This window comes from Protopterus annectens, chromosome 12.part0, assembly GCF_019279795.1.
Source record: "Protopterus annectens isolate FY-2018-M chromosome 12.part0, PAN1.0, whole genome shotgun sequence".
NCBI classification, from domain to species: Eukaryota; Metazoa; Chordata; order Ceratodontiformes; family Protopteridae; genus Protopterus; species Protopterus annectens.
This window is the reverse complement of record NC_056746.1, coordinates 382766428-382788456: the sequence shown is the minus strand read 5'-3', so window position 1 is coordinate 382788456 and position 22029 is coordinate 382766428. Positions and strand designations below refer to the sequence as shown.

The 22029-nt window shown below is 39.3% G+C and overlaps 1 protein-coding gene across 1 annotated transcript in view; it reads left to right on the top strand.

Annotated features, from left to right (window-relative positions):
• Positions 1-22029, top strand: part of TNRC18 (trinucleotide repeat containing 18) — a 725141-nt gene that overhangs the window by 407493 nt on the left and 295619 nt on the right. Inside the window, exons 12-13 of the mRNA XM_044088920.1 lie at positions 4782-4956; positions 19125-19500. Of these exons, the coding sequence (XP_043944855.1) occupies positions 4782-4956; positions 19125-19500 (551 nt within the window). The remainder of the gene's footprint in view (positions 1-4781; positions 4957-19124; positions 19501-22029) is intronic.

Genomic DNA, 22029 nt, shown 5'->3' with positions numbered 1-22029 from the left:
TCTAGACGTGGTAGGGGCAGGGCTCAAGGTTCATTTAGGCCTAGATCAGACAGTTCACCTGCTCAGACTTCTGGTGAGGGCAGGGGTCAGTCCTTTCGTAAGCAGAACCAATGACCTGCCTTTTCAGCTGCCAGTGGATTCTCGTCTGGCAGCTCCTTTGGGAGGAAGATTGTCTCTTTTCAAAGAAAATTGGGATTTAATCACTCAAGACAGATGGGTGCTGGATATCATTCATCACGGTTACAGATTTTATTTCCACACAATGCCCCCTTTCAAAGGCATGCCAGATGTTCCTCCTCCACAAAGAAAAGAGGCTCACAAGCAAGTCTCTCAGTTACTCCAGATAGGGGCCATTCAGCCAGTCCCTGTATCAGAAAGGGGCTTCGGATTTTATTCTCGCCTGTTCCTAGTACCAAAGAAGGGGAACACGTGGAGACCAATTTTGGATTTATCTATCCTCAACACTTATCTGGACATTCCCAAGTTCAAGATGTTGGCGTTACAGCAACTGTTACCTCTGCTGGGCAAGGATCACTGGATGGTAACTTTGGATCTCAAGGAAGCTTACCTTCATGTGCCTATAAGGCTAAGTTGCAGAAAGTATCTGCGGTTTCGAACTGAGATTTTCATTATCAGTTCTCTGCATTGCCCTTTGGCTTATCTACTGCCCAGAGTATTTACAAAGGTTCTGGCTCCAGTGATAGCTTACTTCAGGCTTCAAGGCATTCAAATCTATCCTTACTTGGACGACTGCCTGATTCTGGCTCAGGAAAAGGAAGACCTTCTACAGCATCTGGAATATGTCATAGCAGTGCTAAGATGCCTAGGGTATTCTGTGAACGAAATAAAGTCCAGTCTAGTACCCTCTCAAGACATGTGCTTTCTGGGTGTGAGACTGAATACAGCAGCCCAGATGGCCTTTTTAACCCCGGACAAACAACAGAGTCTGTCATTTTACTTCCATCAACTATCTCATCAGTCCGTGCTGACTGCAAGGACAGTCCTTCAAGCATTAGGGTTCATGGCATCTTGCATTCTGGTGCTTCCCAATGCCAAACTGCATATGAGGAAGCTGCAATGGTATCTCAAAAATGTATGGACACAGCACTGCCAAGATTTGGACACTGTCATTCAAATAATACCTTGCCTTCAAAAGGAATTCTTGTGGTGGGCTCAGGAATGTCACCTAAACAAGGGACTCTCTGTGACCCGCCAGAGGCGAGTCAGATTTTAACGACAGATGCCTGGGACACTGCTTGGCGAGCTCATCTAAATGGAAAGTGGATACAAGACAAGTGGCCTGCCAGACTACAGCATCTACATATCAACATGAAGGAGATGTTAGCAGTCCAGTTTGCATTGATGGCTTTCAAGGAGTTACTTCTTCCAGGGCAGGTGTTGATTCTAACAGACAACACAACTGTCATGTGGTACATCACCAAGCAAGGGGAACACATTCTTATCCTCTATGCAGGCAAGCAATGATTTTATGGGAGACTGCGTTAAGCCTGCAACTAACTCTTCAGGCAAGGTTTCTGCCAGGAGCACAGAACTCCTAGCAGATGTATTAAGCAGACAAATCATGGATCCCCACAGTGGAAACTGGATCTTCATGTATTTAGAAATTGACAGTGTCATGGGGAACTCCAGACATAGATCTGTTCGCTTCTCCACTAAACCACCAGCTGCCAAAGTATTGCACAAAGGGGTTTCATCACACAGCTTGGAAAGTGGATGCTCTGTCTTTCAGTTGGAAAAACCTTCATGTCTATGCCTTTCCACCTCTGCCTCTTCTTCCAAAGGTATTATTAAAAGTCAGACAAGACAGGCCAAGGATGATTTTGATAGCTCCAGATTGGCCTCGGCAACACTGGTACCCACTTCTACGGAGTCTTGTAAAGAAGCCTCCATGGCCTTTACCTCTGATTCCTCATCTGTTATCTCAGAAGGACGGACATCTGCTCAATGTCAAGCTTCAATCTCTTCATCTCACAGCCTGGCATATTCTGTGTTGAAGCACAGCAGGTCTCAGCTTCCTCAACAAGTTTTAAATGTAATTATGGAAGCTAGAAGGCCTAGTACTAGGAGAGTGTACGCAGAAAAATGGAAGAGATTTTTATTTTGGAGTACAGCAAAGAATTTGGAGATTTCAGAGCCTAATTTAAGTGTGGCTCTTCAATATCTTACTGAATTATTGGACAAAGGTTTGTCCTTCTCTTCCATAAAGATTCATGCTGCAGCAATTTCAGCTCACTATGATTGTGACCCACCTTTGTTTTCACATCCTTTATTCAAGCAGTTTCTTAGAGGGCAAAGAATATAAGACCCCACGTAGAGCTCCTACTCCTGCTTGGGATCTCAATTTTGTGTTGGAAAAACTTACTCTACAACCTTTTGAGCCTGCAGCTACTGCTGAATTGAAATATTTATCATGGAAGACTGCTTTTCTGTTGGCTATTACTTCTGCAAGAAGGGTGTCTGAGTTGCAGGCCCTTATGGCAGTAGAGCCCTTTTGATTTTCCATAAGGACAGGGTATCATTACGCACTAATCCTTCCTTTATGCCTAAGGTGGTTTCTAGTGTGGCTTTAAACCAAACTATTCATTTGCCTACGTTTTTGCAGATCCTCAAAATAAAGGGGAAAAGATTTTGCACACTTTAGATGTACACAGGCAATTGCGTTATTATTTGAGCAGGACTAAGACTTTTAGGCAGTCTCAGCAGTTACTTGTTTCTTTTGCTTTGAGTTCACAGGGCAAGCCTGTGTCAAAACAAACTATTTCTAGGTGGATTGGCTTTTGCATTGCATTTTGTTATTCCCATCATGGCAAAGAGGTTCCAGCTGGGATTAGGCCTCATTCCACTAGGGCTACTGCCACTTCAACAGCATTTCTAAGGGGGGTGGCAACTAAGGATATTCTGGAAGCAGCGACTTGGAGTTCAGTGCATACTTTCTCTAGGCATTATCACCTGCCTATATACTCTAAGACTAGGGCTGGTTTTGCCACAGCTGTTTTACAAGGCATGTTGTCAGCTCCTGCTACTTTATAATTTGCCAGCCTCCCTTACCTCTGCTTTGGGATTCTACCCAATAGTCAGGACTGCAGCAAGGAAGGCGAAGAACATAGTACAGTTTTGTACCTACCATAAATGTAGATGTTCGAGGATTCCCTTGCTGCAGTCCAATCCCTCCTTCCCCTCTGTGTTTCGGGGTGGTTGTGTAGGTGAGTTTACATGCTTAAATTTTTTGTATATATTGTTGTATATATTGTACATGTCTTTTGGTGCAGGTTGTTTTTGGGACTTGTCTTTTTGGGTCTTCTGACATCTGGGGCAAGAAAAGACTGAGGAAATGGCGTCGGTCATGCGCATTAGTACCCTGACGTACTGACGTCAGTCTAAGGCGCCATGACCGACGTCAGCCTTATACTCTGGTATTCGGGCCGACTGGGACGCGGACTATACCCAATAGTCAGGACTGCAGCAAGGGAATCCTCGAACATCTACATTTATGGTAGGTACAAAACTGTACTTTATTTCTAGTCTGTTGCATCATTTTCATCTTCAAGTTGAGCTTGCTAAATTTCTTCCATTTAAGGTATATATTTTCACAATTAAACCATCCCTGCAAGAAGGTGCTCTTTAACATGTAAAATGAAACTTTAGAGGCAGTGCCTCATCAAAGTTACACTGGCATTTTTTGCCTCTTACAATTTGGAGTGGAGTTGTTCTTTTGACTGTGTCAGTGGAAAGTTCTCTCTGACCGTGTTTGTGCTGATATCACAGGGGCTGCCATTTTGATGTGATTTTTGGTTTCCAGACAGAGCTGCTGCTGCTTCAGTTCCCCAGTATGTGGTGCTATTTTACCCCTTCTTTCATAGCTCCATCACCGATGGCTTAGAAATACATTTTCACTTATCCAAATTCTAAGTAGTTTATGCAGAAATTTTGGGGATAAAACATAACTTGAAGCTACTGGTCATTTATCAAACACTTTGGAAATGCTTCACTATTTTGATTGTAATATAATTTTTCAAATTTTAACTGGATTGTGGCTGGGTGTCACTTATGCCTGCTCCACCTTGAAAGGGGGGATAAGTCTAGAAAGGAGTTACATTTGTAACATTTGTGTGTTCGTATAGACAGCATTCTATGAACACTATCAGCTCTTTCCAGTGTCCTTTCCCAAAAGTAACCTATGGAATCCCTTGGGAGGAATGTCTGTGCTGTGTAATATGTCCTTCTGAGTAAGACAACAATGTTTTGACTACCTTTTTTCGCTATGTCAGGTTACAAAAAGTGTACATACAGGGGACAAAACACACAATTGTTGGGAGTATGTGTCTGTCTTTACCAATATAGTCTTGTGATACAGGCAGGAATTTTGACCTCACACTTTGGCACAGATTTTTTAAGGTTCTCAAAATATGCTAACTACCATAATGTGGTTAGTTCTCCCCACGCTGGAAGAACGCTCATACCTTTTGTTACAGCTGTGCAAAGTTTGCCATTGACAGAGTGCTTGTTTGCATTCCACTGTAGTGGTTTCAAATCCAAATTGATGGCATAATTCCTGCATTTTGAGCATTGACCTTAATTTGATAGGGGTATAGAGGGGCAAATATTGGTAACAGTATAACAAGGTTCTAACTTGAAGTAAGGGAAAGTAAAATGAATGATATAACAGAGCAGTTTGAGGTTTTTATTTTTAGCTTCCTCCACGTCAGCTGTACATGGGTTTCTGTTTTTATATATTTTCATATTTTTCCTTCTGATTTTAGACAGTGTAAGAGCGTATTGCTGTCTGAAGATTCGGAAGTAGGCGAAGGACTGAAAAAGAAGTTGAAATGCCTGAGTCCTGAAGATGAGGATGAGGTGGAGCATGTGAGTGGGAAAGTGAAGGTGAAGAGCAAGGTCTGGGAGGAGCAAGATGCATCACCCAGTTTCTCCCAAGAGGTCAGACAGCTAAAAACATCTTTATACTCATTTGAAAGTAGCTTGAGTTGTGCACCAATAAATCTCCAAAATGTTTGCAGAGAGTCCATGAATACAGTAAACCAGATGGCTTTGCCTTACTGGTATATGTTGTACTGCAACTCTCACATTTCAGTATGATTATCAAATGGGTGCAACTTTTGTTTTATTTAAAATAGATATGGCATCAACAAGACTTAAAACTTGTGTGTGTGTGTAGTATATTAATATTGTATTATATGTGTGTGTATATGTAAAAGTGTGCTTCTATGTATATTATGAAGAAAAGATGTTTAGCCAGATGTATTTAATTTTTTTTTTTGTGAAAAATATAGCGGTACAGTTGGTCTAATTACTTTGTATGGAGCTGCTCAAGACAGTTATTTTTTTTTCATTAGTGGTTATGGTATTAATATTTAGAGGTGGAGGGGAACAGCCCTCATTTGTGTTGTGATCATTACTTTAGAGTTTTTTTTTTTTTTTTTAATTGTGTTTAGTTTTCTAATTTTTCAGGTTAGTGTATGGATGATAGCAAATGTAAATGCATTGCTTGCCTTTGCGATTGTTTGGTTGCAAGGTTTCATTCTTTTTTTTTGTCACCGATGAATAGTATACCTGTGTGTGTGCACAGATGTATGTGAATGTACCTGTGTATATAGAAATATATTGGAGTGTATCTCAATGTTTTGCCTTCTCATGTTTCTTAAAGCCCAAAATAATTAGGGAAAAAGGGCACAAAATTAGGGACAATTTTACATAAATTCACTTAGTTGTTAAAACAGGTTTTTCATAAACATGCACTTTCTGAACAAAAATATGAGACTGCACTGTCTGGTATTGATGAATGTAATCCCCGGCGATTTACCGGAAAAATCAAAAAATATGACGTACAGTGCAAAATGACTCAAAATCAAGGACATTTGAGAGGTAGTCAGTAAATTTCAACTGCTTAAACTGGCAATGGGATTCCAGTTTGATAAAAGGATGATTGAACCCCAGATAACTGTTTTCACAACCTATTTTTTAATGGTAAACAGTACTGTAAAATATATTCTAACACATTAGGTTAAAGTGTCTTGATTTTATAAGGAGAGATGGGGCCAAAGTGTGAAAAGCTTCTACTGCATAAAAAGGTAACCATATCTCAACTCTCCATATACTAATGTGTATTAGTAACGCATGTAGTTAATTTTCTTCAATATTTGTACCTCTTAGCTATTTGCTGTTAAGTGTTCTAAATGTGTAGGTAAATGCACCTTTATGAGACTTGCAGGTTTGGAAGGAGGCGATTTTTCAGCTAGGGAAAAGTCCTTCAAAAGGTGATAGGAAACCTGAAAAGTGAAGTCAGAGCAGCTGTTGCTTATGGCAAACTGGAAAGCAGGTGGTAATAACCAGAAACCACTGCTATATGCTGTGGTTTATGTATGTATGATAACTAGTGATGCTTGTTAATTTGGCAGGTGCTAAACTACCAAGTATTTCAAACACTGAGAATAGCTTTATTGAATTTTAACTAGTGGTGGTTCTGTTCACTTCCTGGCCGGGATATGTTCTGTGCAGAGTTGTCCTCCCTGTGTTTGCATGGCATTTTCTTGCCAATTTGATTTCCTCCCACATCCTAAAGGCATACTGTAGATAAGTTGGCAGCAGTACATTGTAGCTTGTGTGTGTGGCAGAAAGGAGTTGAGAATTTACTTCTGGTCACTCCAGAGCAAGTACAAATATGACTTTGTTATTGTCCATGTTGGTGTGAATGACCTGAACCGTACCTCCCTGGACTTCATGGAGAGACATGGAAGAGCTCTCTGATCACGGAGCCCAGGCCGGTATGACCCTGACCCTGAGTAGCATCCTGCCCTCACCAAGAATGATGCAACAGTATAAAGAAAAAATTCTCGATTTCAACAATTGGCTAAGTTTCTGGTTTCATTCAAAGGGATCCAGTATCTGTCCGCCTCAGATGAAATGCTCGACAAGCCACGCTGCTTCGCTAGAGACTGCTTGCACCTGTCACCCTTAGGCTTTCGAATACTGGCCGAGGCTCTTGCCATTCCCATAGTGCCTTTTTTAGGCAAGGCTCAAAAGACAAACCCACCGCCGTAAATAGCACAAGTAAAAAAACTGAGGGCAGAAGTCTAAACCTCAAAATGCACGCACTAAAGGCACTCCTCAGTATGGAGAAAATCGATATATGTGTAGTAACAGAAACCTGGTTTAAGACTCCAGAGAGCACCCCAGCACTACCAGGCAACAAACTCATACCATACATTTCGGCCACAGAACCCAAACCGAAATACAAAAGGCGGGGGCGTATCCATATTGATCAAGGATACCCACACCTCCAGGTTAGTGGCACAGCACGATGCTTCAGAGATCATCCACGTGCAACTAACAGTGGGCAAAACTGCAATTCAAATTGTAGCTTGATACAGATCACCCACCATGTCCCAGGACCCCCATTCCACATTTCTGGAAACACTGGGAAACATAAAGGTCCTACCAAACACCCTAATATTGGGTGATTTCAATTACCCAAACATTAACTGGGAGAACTACTCAAGTAACTAACTCCCTTGCCCAACTTTTCCTAGAGTTTATAAACTCAAACACTCTGGTTCAACTGGTCAACACTCCCACCAGAGGTGACAACATATTGGACCTGGTCATCACCAACATGGGCGACCAGTGTTCCACACCAAAGGCAACCCCTTGCTGGTTAGATCTGACCATAAACAAATCACTTTGGATATCCATATTCCACCCCCACCCCCGGACAAAAAAAAAACAGTGAAAAACTTTTCAAAAGCAAACTTCACATTACTTAAGACCGAGTTTGAAAGTTTCAAAGCCCCCATGCTGAAGGATAACAGTGTCCAAGCTGCAAAATCCTTTAATGCATGCTATGAGCAGCTGCAAGAATGCATGGATTGTGCCATCCCAAGAAAAACCAAGGCTCATTCCTCCAAGAAAAGGAAACCAGTCTGGTGGACTCCTGCCATAAACAAGCTATATAATAGAAGGAGGAAACTAGTACAGAAAATAGTAAAATCCCAAGAAGGGAAGACATCCCTGGTCAGTATCAGCAAGAAACTACGATCCCTCTTAAAATCATCCAAGGCGAACTTTGAAAGAAAAATTGCCAAGGACTCCAAAGATAACCACAAGGCATTCTTTAGCTATGTCAAAATTCTAAGTGGCAATGCTCAAATCTGCTCAGAGTTGGTGCAGAATGGCACAAAATACACTGAACCAACCAATATCGTCAACATCCTGGCAGACAGGTTCAGCGCAAACTTCACTCCCCCCCCCCCCCCACTCCCAAAAGGGTCCATAACCATACCAGAAGAATGTAGAGTCCCTGAAATCAGACACTCAGGTTAAAACAGCCCTCTCAAAAGCCAAAAACACAGCATCAATGGGACCGGACAGTGTTCCAGGCTGCGTCCTACACGAGCTCAAGGATGAACTAACCCCTCACCTAAACACACTGTTCAAACTCAGCCTCTCCACAGGCTACATACCCATAGAGTGGCTCACAGCAACGGTTATTCCGCTCCACAAAGGTGGAGCCACAACAGACCCCAGGAACTATCGCCCTATAAGCCTGACTAGCTTGGTCTGCAAGGCTATGGAGCACATCATTATGGAACTCATTAACAGAGACATTGGGAACCTCCAAACACTGGACCCTACCCAGTTTGACTTTAAGGGCAGATCATGCCTCCTAAACCTGATGGACTTCTGTGAGACAGTTACCAAGGCTATAGATGAGGGAAAGGTGGTACACACAGCCAATCTAGACCTCGCCTTCAACACCATTCCCCATTCTGGTATTATAGACAAGCTCACCAGCCTGAACATAAACCCCTACATCACAAGATGGGTTGCCAACTGGCTCACAGACAGAACCCACATGGTGAGAGTTGTGAGAGCTAGGTCCGACTCTAAACCAGTTACAAGTGGCATTCCCCAGGGCTCAGTCCTAGGACCCCTCCTGTTCGGCATATACTTCTCAGAGGTACAGGCAAGCACAGGAAGACTATGACTGACCAAGTTCGCTGACGACTGCAAACTAGGGGCTATAATTGACTCTACGGCTGACACAGACATCTTCCAAAAGGGTCTCACTGAGACGGATACCTGGTGTCAAAATTATGCCCTCAAGCTAAATGCCAAAAAGTGCATAGTCATCCCCTTTGGAAAAAACAAAGTACCCACAAACTACCACATAGGTGGTAGTCCCCTAAATATGGAAGACGTAATAAGGGATCTGGGGACCAAAGTAGATAGTAATCTCACCTTTGATAATCACATTGCCAATATGGTTAGAAAATCTTTCTACGTGGTCCACCTAATCACAAAAGTGTTCGCATCCAGATCAAAAGAGGTCATTGTGCCCGTCTACTCATCACTCATCAGACCCATCATAGAGTACACCGCCCCATTTGGGATGTACCTTACAAGACACCTGCAACAGCTGGAAATATTACAGAAGTACCTCACCAAGAGGATTACTGGCCTCAAACAGATGCCCTATGCAGCTCAACTGAAGAAACTCCAGTTGTACTCTGTTGCATACTGCCTACTCAGAGGTGATCTCTGCCTGACTTACAAGGCCATGTCCAACCCAGAATTGATGGACATGCTCCACGTAAAGAAAACCTTATCCCCTCGAGCCACCCGCTCTAGGGATCTAAACCTCACCACAACAATAAATAGAATAATCCAAAAGAAAACTGATCACAGCAACAAAATACTCCGGATCCACCAATAAGTGCCACGCTACCAGATGATAAAAATCCAATTTATTGAGACACAGACGAACTTCTCCAAGACCAAACGAATATAAATTGTGTATAAAATATGTAACTTAGTTCATCTTTGTGTCTCAATAAATTGGATTTTTATCATCTGGTAGCATGGCACTTATTGGTGGATCCGGAGGATTTTGTTACAACAATAAATAGGACGTGCTGGAGGGATACATTCCTGTCCCAGAGACTTCCCATGCTTTGGAACAAGATCCCAATCTACATTAGGCAGAGATCCTCGCTAACACACTTCAAAAGAAACATTGACAAGTGGATGGGAAACAGAAAGTTTACCTTGGGGATCACTTCAGTGGCTCTGTTGGACAGAGGCACAGGGAACTAATCTAAGGGGGGCAACGAAAACCAACACATTCTGGCTAGGCTTATAAATGCATTTGGGCAGATAGCCTAGTACCACCCTATAAACCTATAATTTACTTTTGTTCCCTACGTGCTTAGTAAACTGTGTAGATACATCAGCAGCAGTTCATGGTTTCACAGTAAGAGGCAGATGTGATTCAACAGCATTGAATGGATGGCCTGATGTCCAGAAAAGTGTTCAAAAGTTCGAGGTGGGAAAATACAGTCTTGGAACTTTGGAGCAGGGCATATAAAATTTGGCTAACATTTCTAACCAGAAAAGTCTGCTAAGTGATGTTTAATGGTATCTGTATTAGTACTTTTTAACCAGAATATTTAATTTCTGTACTGTTTTGTAATCTCTAATTTATAGATTTGGAACATTAAATATTTTACCAAGTATGTCGAAAGGATTTACACATCTAGAATGCACCAGTGTAGGGTACAAGCTAGAAGTGAGAAGCAGTGCAGTTGTCTAGCATTCTGTAGTAGCGAAGTTCCTTATTCCTAAGTTCATGCATGCACTGGTATGTTTAAGTAGCATGTTAATGCATGAGGATTTGTTTATTTTTCCACATTGTTACCTGGTTGAGTCACACAGGATCCAGTACACAGGCAGGAGGATAATGTATGTCATACAGAAAGCACAAAATATTGCTTGCAGTAGCTTTCAATACCAAGTTTAAAAAATAGGTTAAACATAATAAAGTTCAGAGTCTTCTGTAATTTAGTGTTAAAAGTTGAAGCATTCTTTGACGCTAGATATTGGAACCTGAAATAAATTACAAAAAACACATAGCTAAGAGATTGACAGATTTGCTGTATGTAGTTAATACTGGTTCACTCTGTGGTCTGCTTCTGAGCCACTTGGAATGTGCATGTGAGTATGTAGATGTTTAATTTTTGAACAGGAGTTGCAAATGCTTCTAGTTCTGTTACTGTCTGGTCTGCCTTTCGTTTTGCAAAGTAAGATGTGTTTGCAGGTTTAGTATACAAATAAATAACATGAAAATTACTAACCGTTTTAACAATGTGTATACATGTAGACAGTTTTCCATTGTAACTATGCATGCTTTGTGTGTCACCCTTTGCTTTACAACCTTACTGATTCTGACCATAGTTTTACTGTCACTGTGGTCTTGTGATGTGGCCTTTAATTACGCTACTAAACCAGTCTCCCTTTCTGTCTCAAAAAGCAACTGTAAAGCCAAACCTGATGCAAAACTGTATGACTCACCCAATAGAAGAGGGAAAAATGTGCAATAAGGTAGCCTGCATCAAGCCAGTTAGTTCATGAATGTAGGAAACAAAGCATGTTTCAGCCCCAGGTGTAACTTTTTAATTATTTAAAGCTCCATTAGTTGGACTAATGCATTATTCAGCCATGCTGTGCATCAGAAGCTTTGTTTCAAATGTTATCTTATTGTGGAATGTAGGCAACAGTTCCCTGTGCTTGCCATTCAGATTCAGCATATTAAGAGCACAGCGTAAAAGTTATCGTTTACAGTTCGACTATTTTAGTGAGATAGGTTCAGGTTATAGTTTTTACTGCAGAAAGACAGGAAATAATGTGGGATTTCTGGCCAAAGATGGGTAGGGGTGCTTGCCTCTTATTTAGTAGTTCAACGTGCTTTGTAACTCAGTATTGGAGTATATTTCTACTTTGCAAAAAAAAAAAGGGGGGGAAGTTCACAGATCTCAGGATGAACTTAACTTTATGTTCTGAATTTTTTTAGACTGGTTTAGTTTTAAATGTTTAAAATTTGCATTTCATTTTTTTAATATAAAAACAAAAAAATACTCTTGGAATTTGAATATTTATGCATAACATTTTTACCGCTGTACTGCAGTGAATTTCTTTTAAAAAAAAAAAAAAAAAAAACACCCATTTTAACCCCTCCATGCTCTGCAGAGCACTGACCGACTTTACTAGCAGACAGAGATATTTTATTTCAGGATGTGTTATAATGGGGCTTGCATCTCCATTTGTACACATTTTGTTTTACTTTTTTAGCAATGTTCCTTAGTCTGTATTTACTCTGTCTCCAAATTGGGGGGTGGGGCTGGACAGAAAGAGTTAATTTAATTATCTGTGGTAGATTGATTTTAAGTTAACATCAAGGTAAACAGGGTAATTGGAGATGGGCAGCCTGAAATTTCCGCCCCCTGTCTATTTTGTATTGTATTTCTCGAGGCTGGAGGGAATTATGAATATGGGTTTATTGGCTAGGCTTGTAATTCCGCAGACTGATGGCATAGTACTTGCCTATGAACTTACCTGGTACTTGGCTATGAACCTATTAAAATACACTGGACAACATTCAGTTCATTTAGTGCCAGCAGAAAAAAAGTTCATTATGCAGCTTGTATACTAAACATGAGTTGCTGAACTGAAGCTCAAAATTTTGCATTCTTTTTTATACTGCCTGAAACTGTACACAGTACTCAGAAATTGGAGGTTTTAAAAATCACTAGAATTTTATACAGATGGTTTTGAGGTACCAGTTTAGTAAGAAAATGTATTTTCAATTCCCCCTCTCACCCTGTAGTTCAGGCTTTTGAATCCAGAATAGTTAAGGATTTATACAAATTTAGTTATTTTAACTCTAGATGGAAAAACCTCAGTCCTAGGGAAAGAAAGACTATTGTTACAGGATTTGTGATGATAGAACGATTCAGATTATGAATCCTGACAAGGGTGGAGGAGAGTGTTTTTATTTGATTCAGCAGATGATTCATGTGTTATGAACAGTATATAAGAGGATGAAGCTACTTACTGTGTCTAAAAATTAAGTGAATTTAAGTTATAGGAAAATTGATTTAGTATTAGATGTCTGGTTTAGTCAAGGTGTGATTACTAAAAGTACATACAATTTTCTATTACAGAAACACCCTTTTATCCTAGGGGTTTACAAAATATTAATAAATCCACCTTTTAGGCCTGTTGTGGCCTGTCAGGGTTCTAAGGTTTATCCTTTAGCTGTTTATGTTGATAGTTTTGAAACCACCCTTTCATTATCAGTGACCACTGGGATTTTTTTTTAAGCAGAACACATTTTTTTGAAATTCACTTCAAACTCCTGTGACATAGTCAACTTTTTAGTTGTATTTACAAAACCAATGGAAAATTTGCATCAAATATGTTTAGAAAATCAATTTTAGTAATTCTTATTTACATTTTGAAAGCCATCACCTTCCAAAACTGAAGAAGGTCCTTGTTAAAGGACCATTCATTAGATTAAGTAGAATGATTACCAAAAGTAAAGTTTTTTATAAGGAAGGATCAGTGCTAATGGACATTTTTTTTTACAAAGAGGGTATCCTGGGAAGTTAATTTTGGATGTGTTTGATGAAGTAGAGACCTGCCGGAGAACAGATTTGAAATCTTTACTTGGTGGGAAATTGCACATCAAGAAGTAAAATATGACTGGAACCCCTGGATTGAATAGTAAAGAAAAAAAAAAAGATTTAACCGAGAGTAATAACACTTTCAATAAAGCTGCGGTGTTAGAATATGATACAAGAACAAGAGAGGTTGAAAATGTTAGAAAACACTGGAGCATTTTAAGTATTTGTGACCCAGATTTCGAAACTATTGGAGAAAAAACATTTGTATATAAAACACGAAATAACTTAACAGAATTTATTGGAGAAAGACTAGGAGAAGGATTTAAGGACAACGTCATCAGGATTGTTTAAAGGATTTAAGGACAACGTCATCAGGATTGTTTAAGGGTACCACTAAATGTGGTTATTGTAAATGTTGCTCGTATATTATTGATTCAAAAGTTATAAAATTAAAATTTTTAGGTGGGCAGTATTTTATTAATTAATAATGGAAATTGTAAAAGCAAGGGAGTAGTATACCTTACTGTTTGTTCCGCCTGTTTTTTTTTTTTGTTATTTTTATGTAGGGAAAGCGGAGAGGGCATTAAATAAAAAAAATATGAGCATTGTTATGATCTAGAGTAAAATGTGAAAATAATGCCCTGTATAGACATACTTTGACTTGTATAGAGTTTGTAAAATTTACATTTGGTATATTGGAGTTGGTACCCTTTGACCCTGGGGTGGTCATTGGGGGGGGGGGGTTGGAACACCAGGAAGTATGGCAAATATGTTTGGATGCTATGGCAAATATGTTTGGATGCTACTTCCCACCCATGTTTCAATGATTTCTGTTGTTCCTGTTTTGGAAAGATGCAGTGAAAAGTTATGATTTTTATTTTTGTTTTATTTTAGTGTTTTGTCAACATTTTACATTCCCATCATTAGGTTTTGTTACATACAGTGATTTCTTGAGGTTAGGTTTAAGTGTATTTTATTGTAATTGCACTTAATTGAAAGGATATGTTTGGTTCTGTTTCTTTAAATTACTAATTGAACAAATTGTCAGTGGCTGTAAATTTATTCATAAAATAATTAATTCTTTAAAGGATTAAAATGGTTGGAATTCCCACATTGCCTCCAATAAACTCAAGTAACTCTTGCTCATAAGTTGATATACAGTCCAAATAACTACCCATCACTGCATTTTATTGTATAATACTACATTCCAAACCGAAATCTTTGTTCTATTAATAAACAGCTTCTTACCGTATATAAACCTAATAAGAGAGCTGGGCAAAGCTTACACTCTTACCCCGTCCATAACACAAATTGAGTATATGAAAACCTTCAAAGTCACCCTAAAAAAATCACTTTCTTATTAAACACATCTGTCCTTGTGATCAGAACTTCATACCGCCATAAACCAATACCAATGAGTTTACTGACTAGTATATCTCTTTTTTTAGATCAACTGAAATACTAGCAAACCAACTGTACTACCTTGACTTTCTCTTAAATTATACAAATCCATATTTAATCCTTAAGAAGAAGCCGCGGTGGTGCAGCGGTAGCACTGTCGCCTCACAGCAAGAGGTTCTCCTGTTTGATTCTCGGCTTGAGCGCCTTCTGTGTGGAGTCTGCATGTCCTCCCCGCAGTTTGAGTGGCGTTTAAAAGACATGCGTAAATGGGCGTGCCTTTGTTGAAGGTTGGGCATCGAGCTGGCACCTAGGCACCATAAAAAAAAAATCTACTGCCAATCATCACTGGCGACCCCTTAACCGGGAAAAGCAGAAATAAGAACATTTAATCCTTAAAGTTCCAAAAAGCAAAAGTGGAATCTCCATGTTGTCGAGAATATACTGTGTGCCATGACTGTTTATATTGAATGTCCTCAACAAGTCTCCTTCATATTGTTCAGAATATACTGTGTGCCATGATTGTTTATATTGAATCTCCTCAACATTTATGTACTGTGCAATTTCTACTGTCATTTATTTTCACTGTATGATAACATTGTACTCTGCATATTTCTATCACTAAGAAATGCCTTGTATATTTGTATGGTTTCTTAGTATGTCCTTATCCTGTTGTATAATAGTTTTTGTTTAGTTGTTTGCTGTAGTAATTTTTAATTTGTTACTGGAGCTTTTCTTCCTGGGCTTCCACTGGAAATGGGTTATTCTGACCCAGTGGACTTTCCTGCTCAACAAATATCAATAAATAAATAAATATTTACGGAGTATGCTGGTATTTGGTTCTGATTAAGTCCTTATGGGCAAAAGTGCTTAACCACATTTAATAAACTTTGTTTTGCTATAGTCTGTTATGTTGTCAGATTGCTGCCAGACAGGATTTTTCAACGAGAGGTTTTTGAGGTCTCTCTGAAATTTAGGGAAACAGGTTTTTGACTTGCACTTTTTCACGTAGTCTGCCCAAAAAGTACTTGCCTAAAGATGATTAAAAATATTCCTACCAGACTGGCCGTTACTAGCAGAATGGTGAAAAGTCCTGATGTAAACAAAGGAGTAGAGAAAGTTTAGAGCTTTTTCACTCTGGTTGTTATTTAGAGAGCATCTTTATTACTTGTCTTTCTGAATAGTGTGTGTAGAAGTTGTGGAATGGAATATCTTATGGATACACGAGCTTGATTCCTGTAACCTCCACTTGCAAGCTTTATGATTTAAAGGTCAGTTAATGATGTATTCTAGGAGGAGAAGTAGTAGCTGTATTCATTAAGGCGTATGGCTACTGAATATTGATAAGTTGGAGTTCTTACCCCTTCTTAATGCATCTGATAGCATTAGATCTTTGTGACAAAATAAGTATTGGCATTGCATAAAGATGTGTGTGGACCATTCAGAGGACTGGCATCTTTCTAAAATTAAAACAGACATGGGGAGAATCAGAAATGACCTGCCAGAAAGCTATCTGTGTGGGTAAAAGGTTTCAAGTGATGTTACTGTTTGAAAATAGTACATCTCTTCACTATGTAAAATGCACTGTGTTCATATAGTGCTTCAGCAACTTTGCTGATGGTTTCTAAGATATTGGCTTAGGGTTACGGATGTGGGTTTTCACTTTTATGTGCCTCTCATTTTAATAGTTAAGCTCTTTTCATGCCATCAAAGGTTGGATGGAGATTCATCTATATCCTGCCTCTTATTTCTTCTCTACGCTGCATCTTTCACTTATATTTAGATGTGTAGAAAACTTAAATGTTGTAGTTTGTACTGCTGGTCCAGCTTCATACATCTATTTCCATTGACCTCTCAGACTAGGCTCCATACAGACAGACTTGTTCATACCCACTATTGAAATCTTAATTCTTTATACATTGATTTTGCAGCATGGTTGTCCATGCATGACTTTTTGTAAACCAAGATGACTGATTTGGGTCCACTTTGCTAATGTGATATCATTACGTTGTCATATTAAGATTGCAATGAGAAACACTATTTTTATGGCCTTTTTCTGTTCATTACAGTAGTGGGATTACTGTAATTCCTGGTGTTTTTAATTTGTCACTTTGCCTGAATATAGAATTAATGTCTTGTTCATCTCAAGGTTGTAACCCTAGGTCACACATGCTTGCTGTGGCCTGACATGAAGCTAATCCACCATGGATAATAAACTTAAAAATACTGACTTTTTAGCAAGCTGGACCTAGGTTTGAGATTTTGGCTGCTTATCTGTACTATTGGTACTGCGGTGGTGGTGCTGCGGTAGCGTTGTCACCTCACAGTTAGACGTTGCCCGTTCGATTCTCAGAGCGTCTTCTGTGTAGCGACATACATGAATGGGCATTCCTTCATTGAAGGTTGTGCGTTAGGCCCGGCAAGCCAGTACATAAAAATCTACTGCCGATCATTAGCGGACCGGAGTTCCGCTGTGGCGACCCCTAACTGAGAAAAGCCGAAACACGCAAAATCTGTACTATTGGTGACCTACGCAATAACTTTATTTTCTGAAGGCTGTAGATTTCTTAGATGTGGTTATCCTTCTTTTTACCGGCTTGCCTCTGAACCAAAAACTGGTTATGCAGTTTAGTAAGTAGCAGAAGGGAGTAACATGGCATTTTACAGAAATCTGATATGACAAGCTTGTTCGGGCAGTCCAAAACCAGGTCCATGGTATAAGAGGATAAGGTCCTGATTATGTTTAGGGTGACCTGGGTTGCTAATAAATTTAAAAAATCAAGTTGACCAGTACTTTTAAGAGCAGGAATACAAACAAAGATAGACTGAAGCAGGGCTCTTGTGTGATCTGTTATGAGCCCAAACGTTGTGCCTCCAACCCAGCCTCATCCTCCCACTTGGGATTTTCTGATGTTTTCCAGTATTAAAAAAAAAAAGGCAACTCTGTCTTTGGCTATATTGAGAAAGGTCTTTTGCTTGTGTTGTCCTTCTGATATGTATTTAGTGGAGCAGGAATAATGGCAGTGGAAGAATTTTCAATATTTAAAAAAAAATTGCATGCTTTCGTTTTGATTTTTTCTCAGTCATAAAATGTTGGAAATAAAACATTCAGTTAATTCCGCAATATTTATTGTCAACCAGCCATGCTGCTGACACATGCTTCTGCCCTAGGCATTCTGTGTCAACCATACAAGTGGCAATGTTACTGTATAGCTGTGGATATTTGATGTCGTCCATCATGAGTACTTTTGTGCCTGTACAGATTGAATGCAGTCTCACTTGTGTGCATTTATGGTTGCTGTGTTCGCTTTTCTAACTTGGTCTTGAAATGACAGTATCAGTTTGTTAGAATGTCATTGAAAGTTTTGAACTTAGAACATAGCTGTAGGGTTAGGGGTTTGTAAGCCAGACAGTTTAACTAGGGTGGAATTGGAGCAAGAGAGTACAAACGTAAGTGGTAGGTGAAGAGTTAGGGTATGAATTTCAATTTAATTTCTTTAAATTTTACTGTGGAAGGTAAACCCTAACGAATATTACAGACTGCCTCTCTTGTACAATTTTCAACAGGCCCAGAATGTCCCCAAGAAACTGTGACTTGAAAAGCAACCCCCCACGCATGCTGTTATACAGTTAAAGGCTTTTTTGGGGAAGAAGAGATTTCCCCCTATACCCCAACCCCACCCTTGTTCCTTGCATATTACTGTACTTAGTGTATGGGGAACTGGACTTGGAATACTAGAACTTCAAATGTTAAGATTTACAGGTGGCGTTTGCAGAATTTCAAAAGGCACCCTGTATTATGTTTACAACAGGTAATGTTTGCATTGATAGATGAATGAATTCACATTCCTTTATTTACCTTTTCTAGCAAAAGTGTGATTTGTATGTCATTTATAACCGATTTAGACATGCCACTAACTTGGGTCATGTTATTCTTGCTTTTATGAAGCATTTGCACATTATTAAGTTGTAATACTCGGACATACACCAACATCAGAATTATCTAAATTAAATAAATTAGGGAGTGGGAGGTTGGGTATAATGGTTAAAATGCTTACCTTATAGACACAATGTGCAGGGTTCGATTCTTACATGGGATAATTGGCTAGGCTTAAAATGGCCCATAAGGGCAATTAGCGTAGTACTAATCTATGAACTTATGAAAATCAGTAATTTGTGTACTGTTTATTACAAGATTGTGATTTTCTAAACTGTACAAACTTTTCTCTGCAGGTTAAGGTGAAATGTAAGAAGAAAAAGAAGGTCAGCGAGCAGGAACAGCTGGCAACCAAGCTTGATAAAGCTCTGTCACTCACCAAATTAAACAAAATGTGTTCCCCTTTCAAATACTTAGACTATAGTATTGGAAAGCAGAAGGGCATTTGCAGTGGCAGCACCAGCAGGTATCTGGGGCCTCCAGAGATCACAATGGCAAAGGAGGAGAAGAAAAATATTTCAAAGAGTTTCAGTAATCCACAGAAGACTTTTAAAGAAGGTAAAACCAAAAAAGCCACAAAAATAAAGAAGGTGGAGGTGGGATTAAAGGTCAAAAATCGACTCAAAACTCCTCATTCACCAGCAAGATCAGAAGTCAGCAGTTACTCGTACAGTAAGTAAACAGTACTGTGAATATCCTCTAGTCATGTGTTTTGATTTATATGCAGTCTGTACAGGGTTGCCAGACATCCCTGTATTATGAATGGGACCATCCGGAGGTCAGCAGCCCAATCCAGAGTCCCGCACCACCTTTTGAAAATCCCAGCGATACAGGCTCCACTGTGCGATTTTTGATTGGCTCGTATACCAGCATACTAGCCAATCAAAAATCACATAGCAGCGGAGCCTCTTCTGTTTGTTTATTTTTTGTCTTCACGTAGCGTGAAGGACCTTCTTTTTTTTTTGTTCCTACCTGTCCCTTCAGAAATGTGGCAACGCTGATTCCATATATGAAAAAGGCACCACAGTTAAAAGCATTCTACATCTTTCTGTTTTAGCTGTGAGTACATGCTTAGAGTTGCTTCATGTGTAATTTTGTTTCTGAATACTACAATAGATTACTTTGAAAAGATTGGTAATTTGTTCTGATCTAAAACTTGCATTTACTTGTCCTTGAGCGTAGAGTTTAGTTTTATATTTTAGGGAAAATACAAATAGGTCTTACTTGGGATTATATTTTCTAGTTGATCAGGCATATGCATTTGTATTCCTTTCTGTGTTCTTGTTTTTAAGATCCATTTGGCAGTTTAAATTTATCTTAAAAAGGAAAGCTCCACCCTCCAATGTTATCCTAGAGTTGTGCTTTCTTCCTGTAATTTTACCTAGACGTGGTTTATTGCTCAAAGCCTTCAGCACCTCTCAGTTTTTATTTCCACTTGTTTCTTAGAGATTGTGAAGGTCCCAGCAATTTTTTCTGTTAAATTTCAATCTGTTTCAAAAAGAAATTGGTTTCAGCCTGTGTGACCTAGGCTAGAAAATGTAATTTTTAGTGGTGTTCATCACCTACAGTTTTAAATTTGTGACCGTCTTCCTTTGATCAGTAAAGAACTATAAACAGTTGATGATGAACATTTTTTTCAGAGTGTTGGTGCTTAGGGAAGTCAGTCTGTGCATAATGGTTCTTTGCTTAGTTGAAGATCCCCCCCCCCCACACACACACACACACACACACACACACACGATTTTGCTAATACATTTGTTCTCAACTTTGAACTGGAAGGCTAGGGCAGATAGGACTATTGCCCAGAAACAAACAGCTGAGTTACAACCCTGGATATAATTGTGTGATGATTAAGTAAAAGTATAGTTTGTAGTTGTAGGTATCTGACCGTGAGGAAAAGGAAGGAAAGGGATACATAACACAGATTCAGTTACAGTACATGAATATGAAGGTGCAGGCTATCACTATACAAGTGGCCAGTAACAGTGGGTAGTGTGCCTTCATTAACAATTCAACAATGTTTTAGTCTTATGGATGCCTCTCTGTATTAGTTGTAAATCAAAATCGATCTTCCACATTTTGACTGACACGATTTTTGAATTAACCATAAGTTGAAGTGGCTGCGAAGGGCATAAAAAACTTGTCACACTCTTGAGATTAGGGTTTAGAATTTGAGTATAGTATAATATAATGAAAGTGATGGCAACAACAGTAGAAGTAGTTTACTATAACTCAAAGAAGACAGTTGCACAGGTTGAACCTAGGCAACATGAAAAAAGTCTCTCGTGCATTTTTAGGGTAGAGATGTGATCACTTACATTATACACACCAAATAGCTTTGAATTGACAAATGCAGTGCACTTCTGTACTTACAAAGTTTATTATTAGACACGCACATTCCTGCATTGGCAGGAAGTGCTATCTGTAGCCTGCATGTGTGTTTAAGGTGAGCTGTGAAACAATTTGTAAAAATTGTCTAAATCAGGATGAGTCAGACAAAAGAGGTTGGGATCCAAAGGCTGTGGAAGATCTCTGTGACTCAGTGCTGCCATTTTAGCTAAGTGAAGGGAGAAAAAAAACAATTCCATATGTGTAGTAGGAGTAATATAAAGGAAATACTGCATCAATTCTGGGAGTGAGAGAGAAGTTGTAAACCGAGATCCTTTGGGTATGGTGAATCCTATAAATGCCATTTTGTAGAATGTTAAATTATTGCAAGTGACTTTAGTGACTGTAGGCGCTGCACTAGAGGGATTGGGGGAAAGAAGGTGAGTTATCTGAGAAACCAAGAGTGGACACATGACCCATCAGTAGCCAAGACAAACCTGGAGCTGGCTTGACCCCCAAAGTAGATTCAGTTAAGAAAAAAACACAGACAGTCTGCTCAAGCACCAAACCTGTCCTAATACATAAAACCTGCACAGCCTGTTGGAAAAAGTTTAAAAAACAATTAAAAAAAATGTTTGCATAAGAATTTACACAAGAGCATTCCCCTGACAAAAAAAGTGACCACTCTTTTAATTCCCAGGAAAATACTACATTTTTCTTCAGAAGAAAATATACATTTTCCTCAGAAAACTTTTAGTGGAAGATTTTAACCCAATGTGGAACTTATTTGCCCAGCCATGAACTATTGCTAGCAGATTAACAATTAGAAAGGGCCTACCAAAGGAGTACTCTTCAGCAGCAGGAAAGATTTGA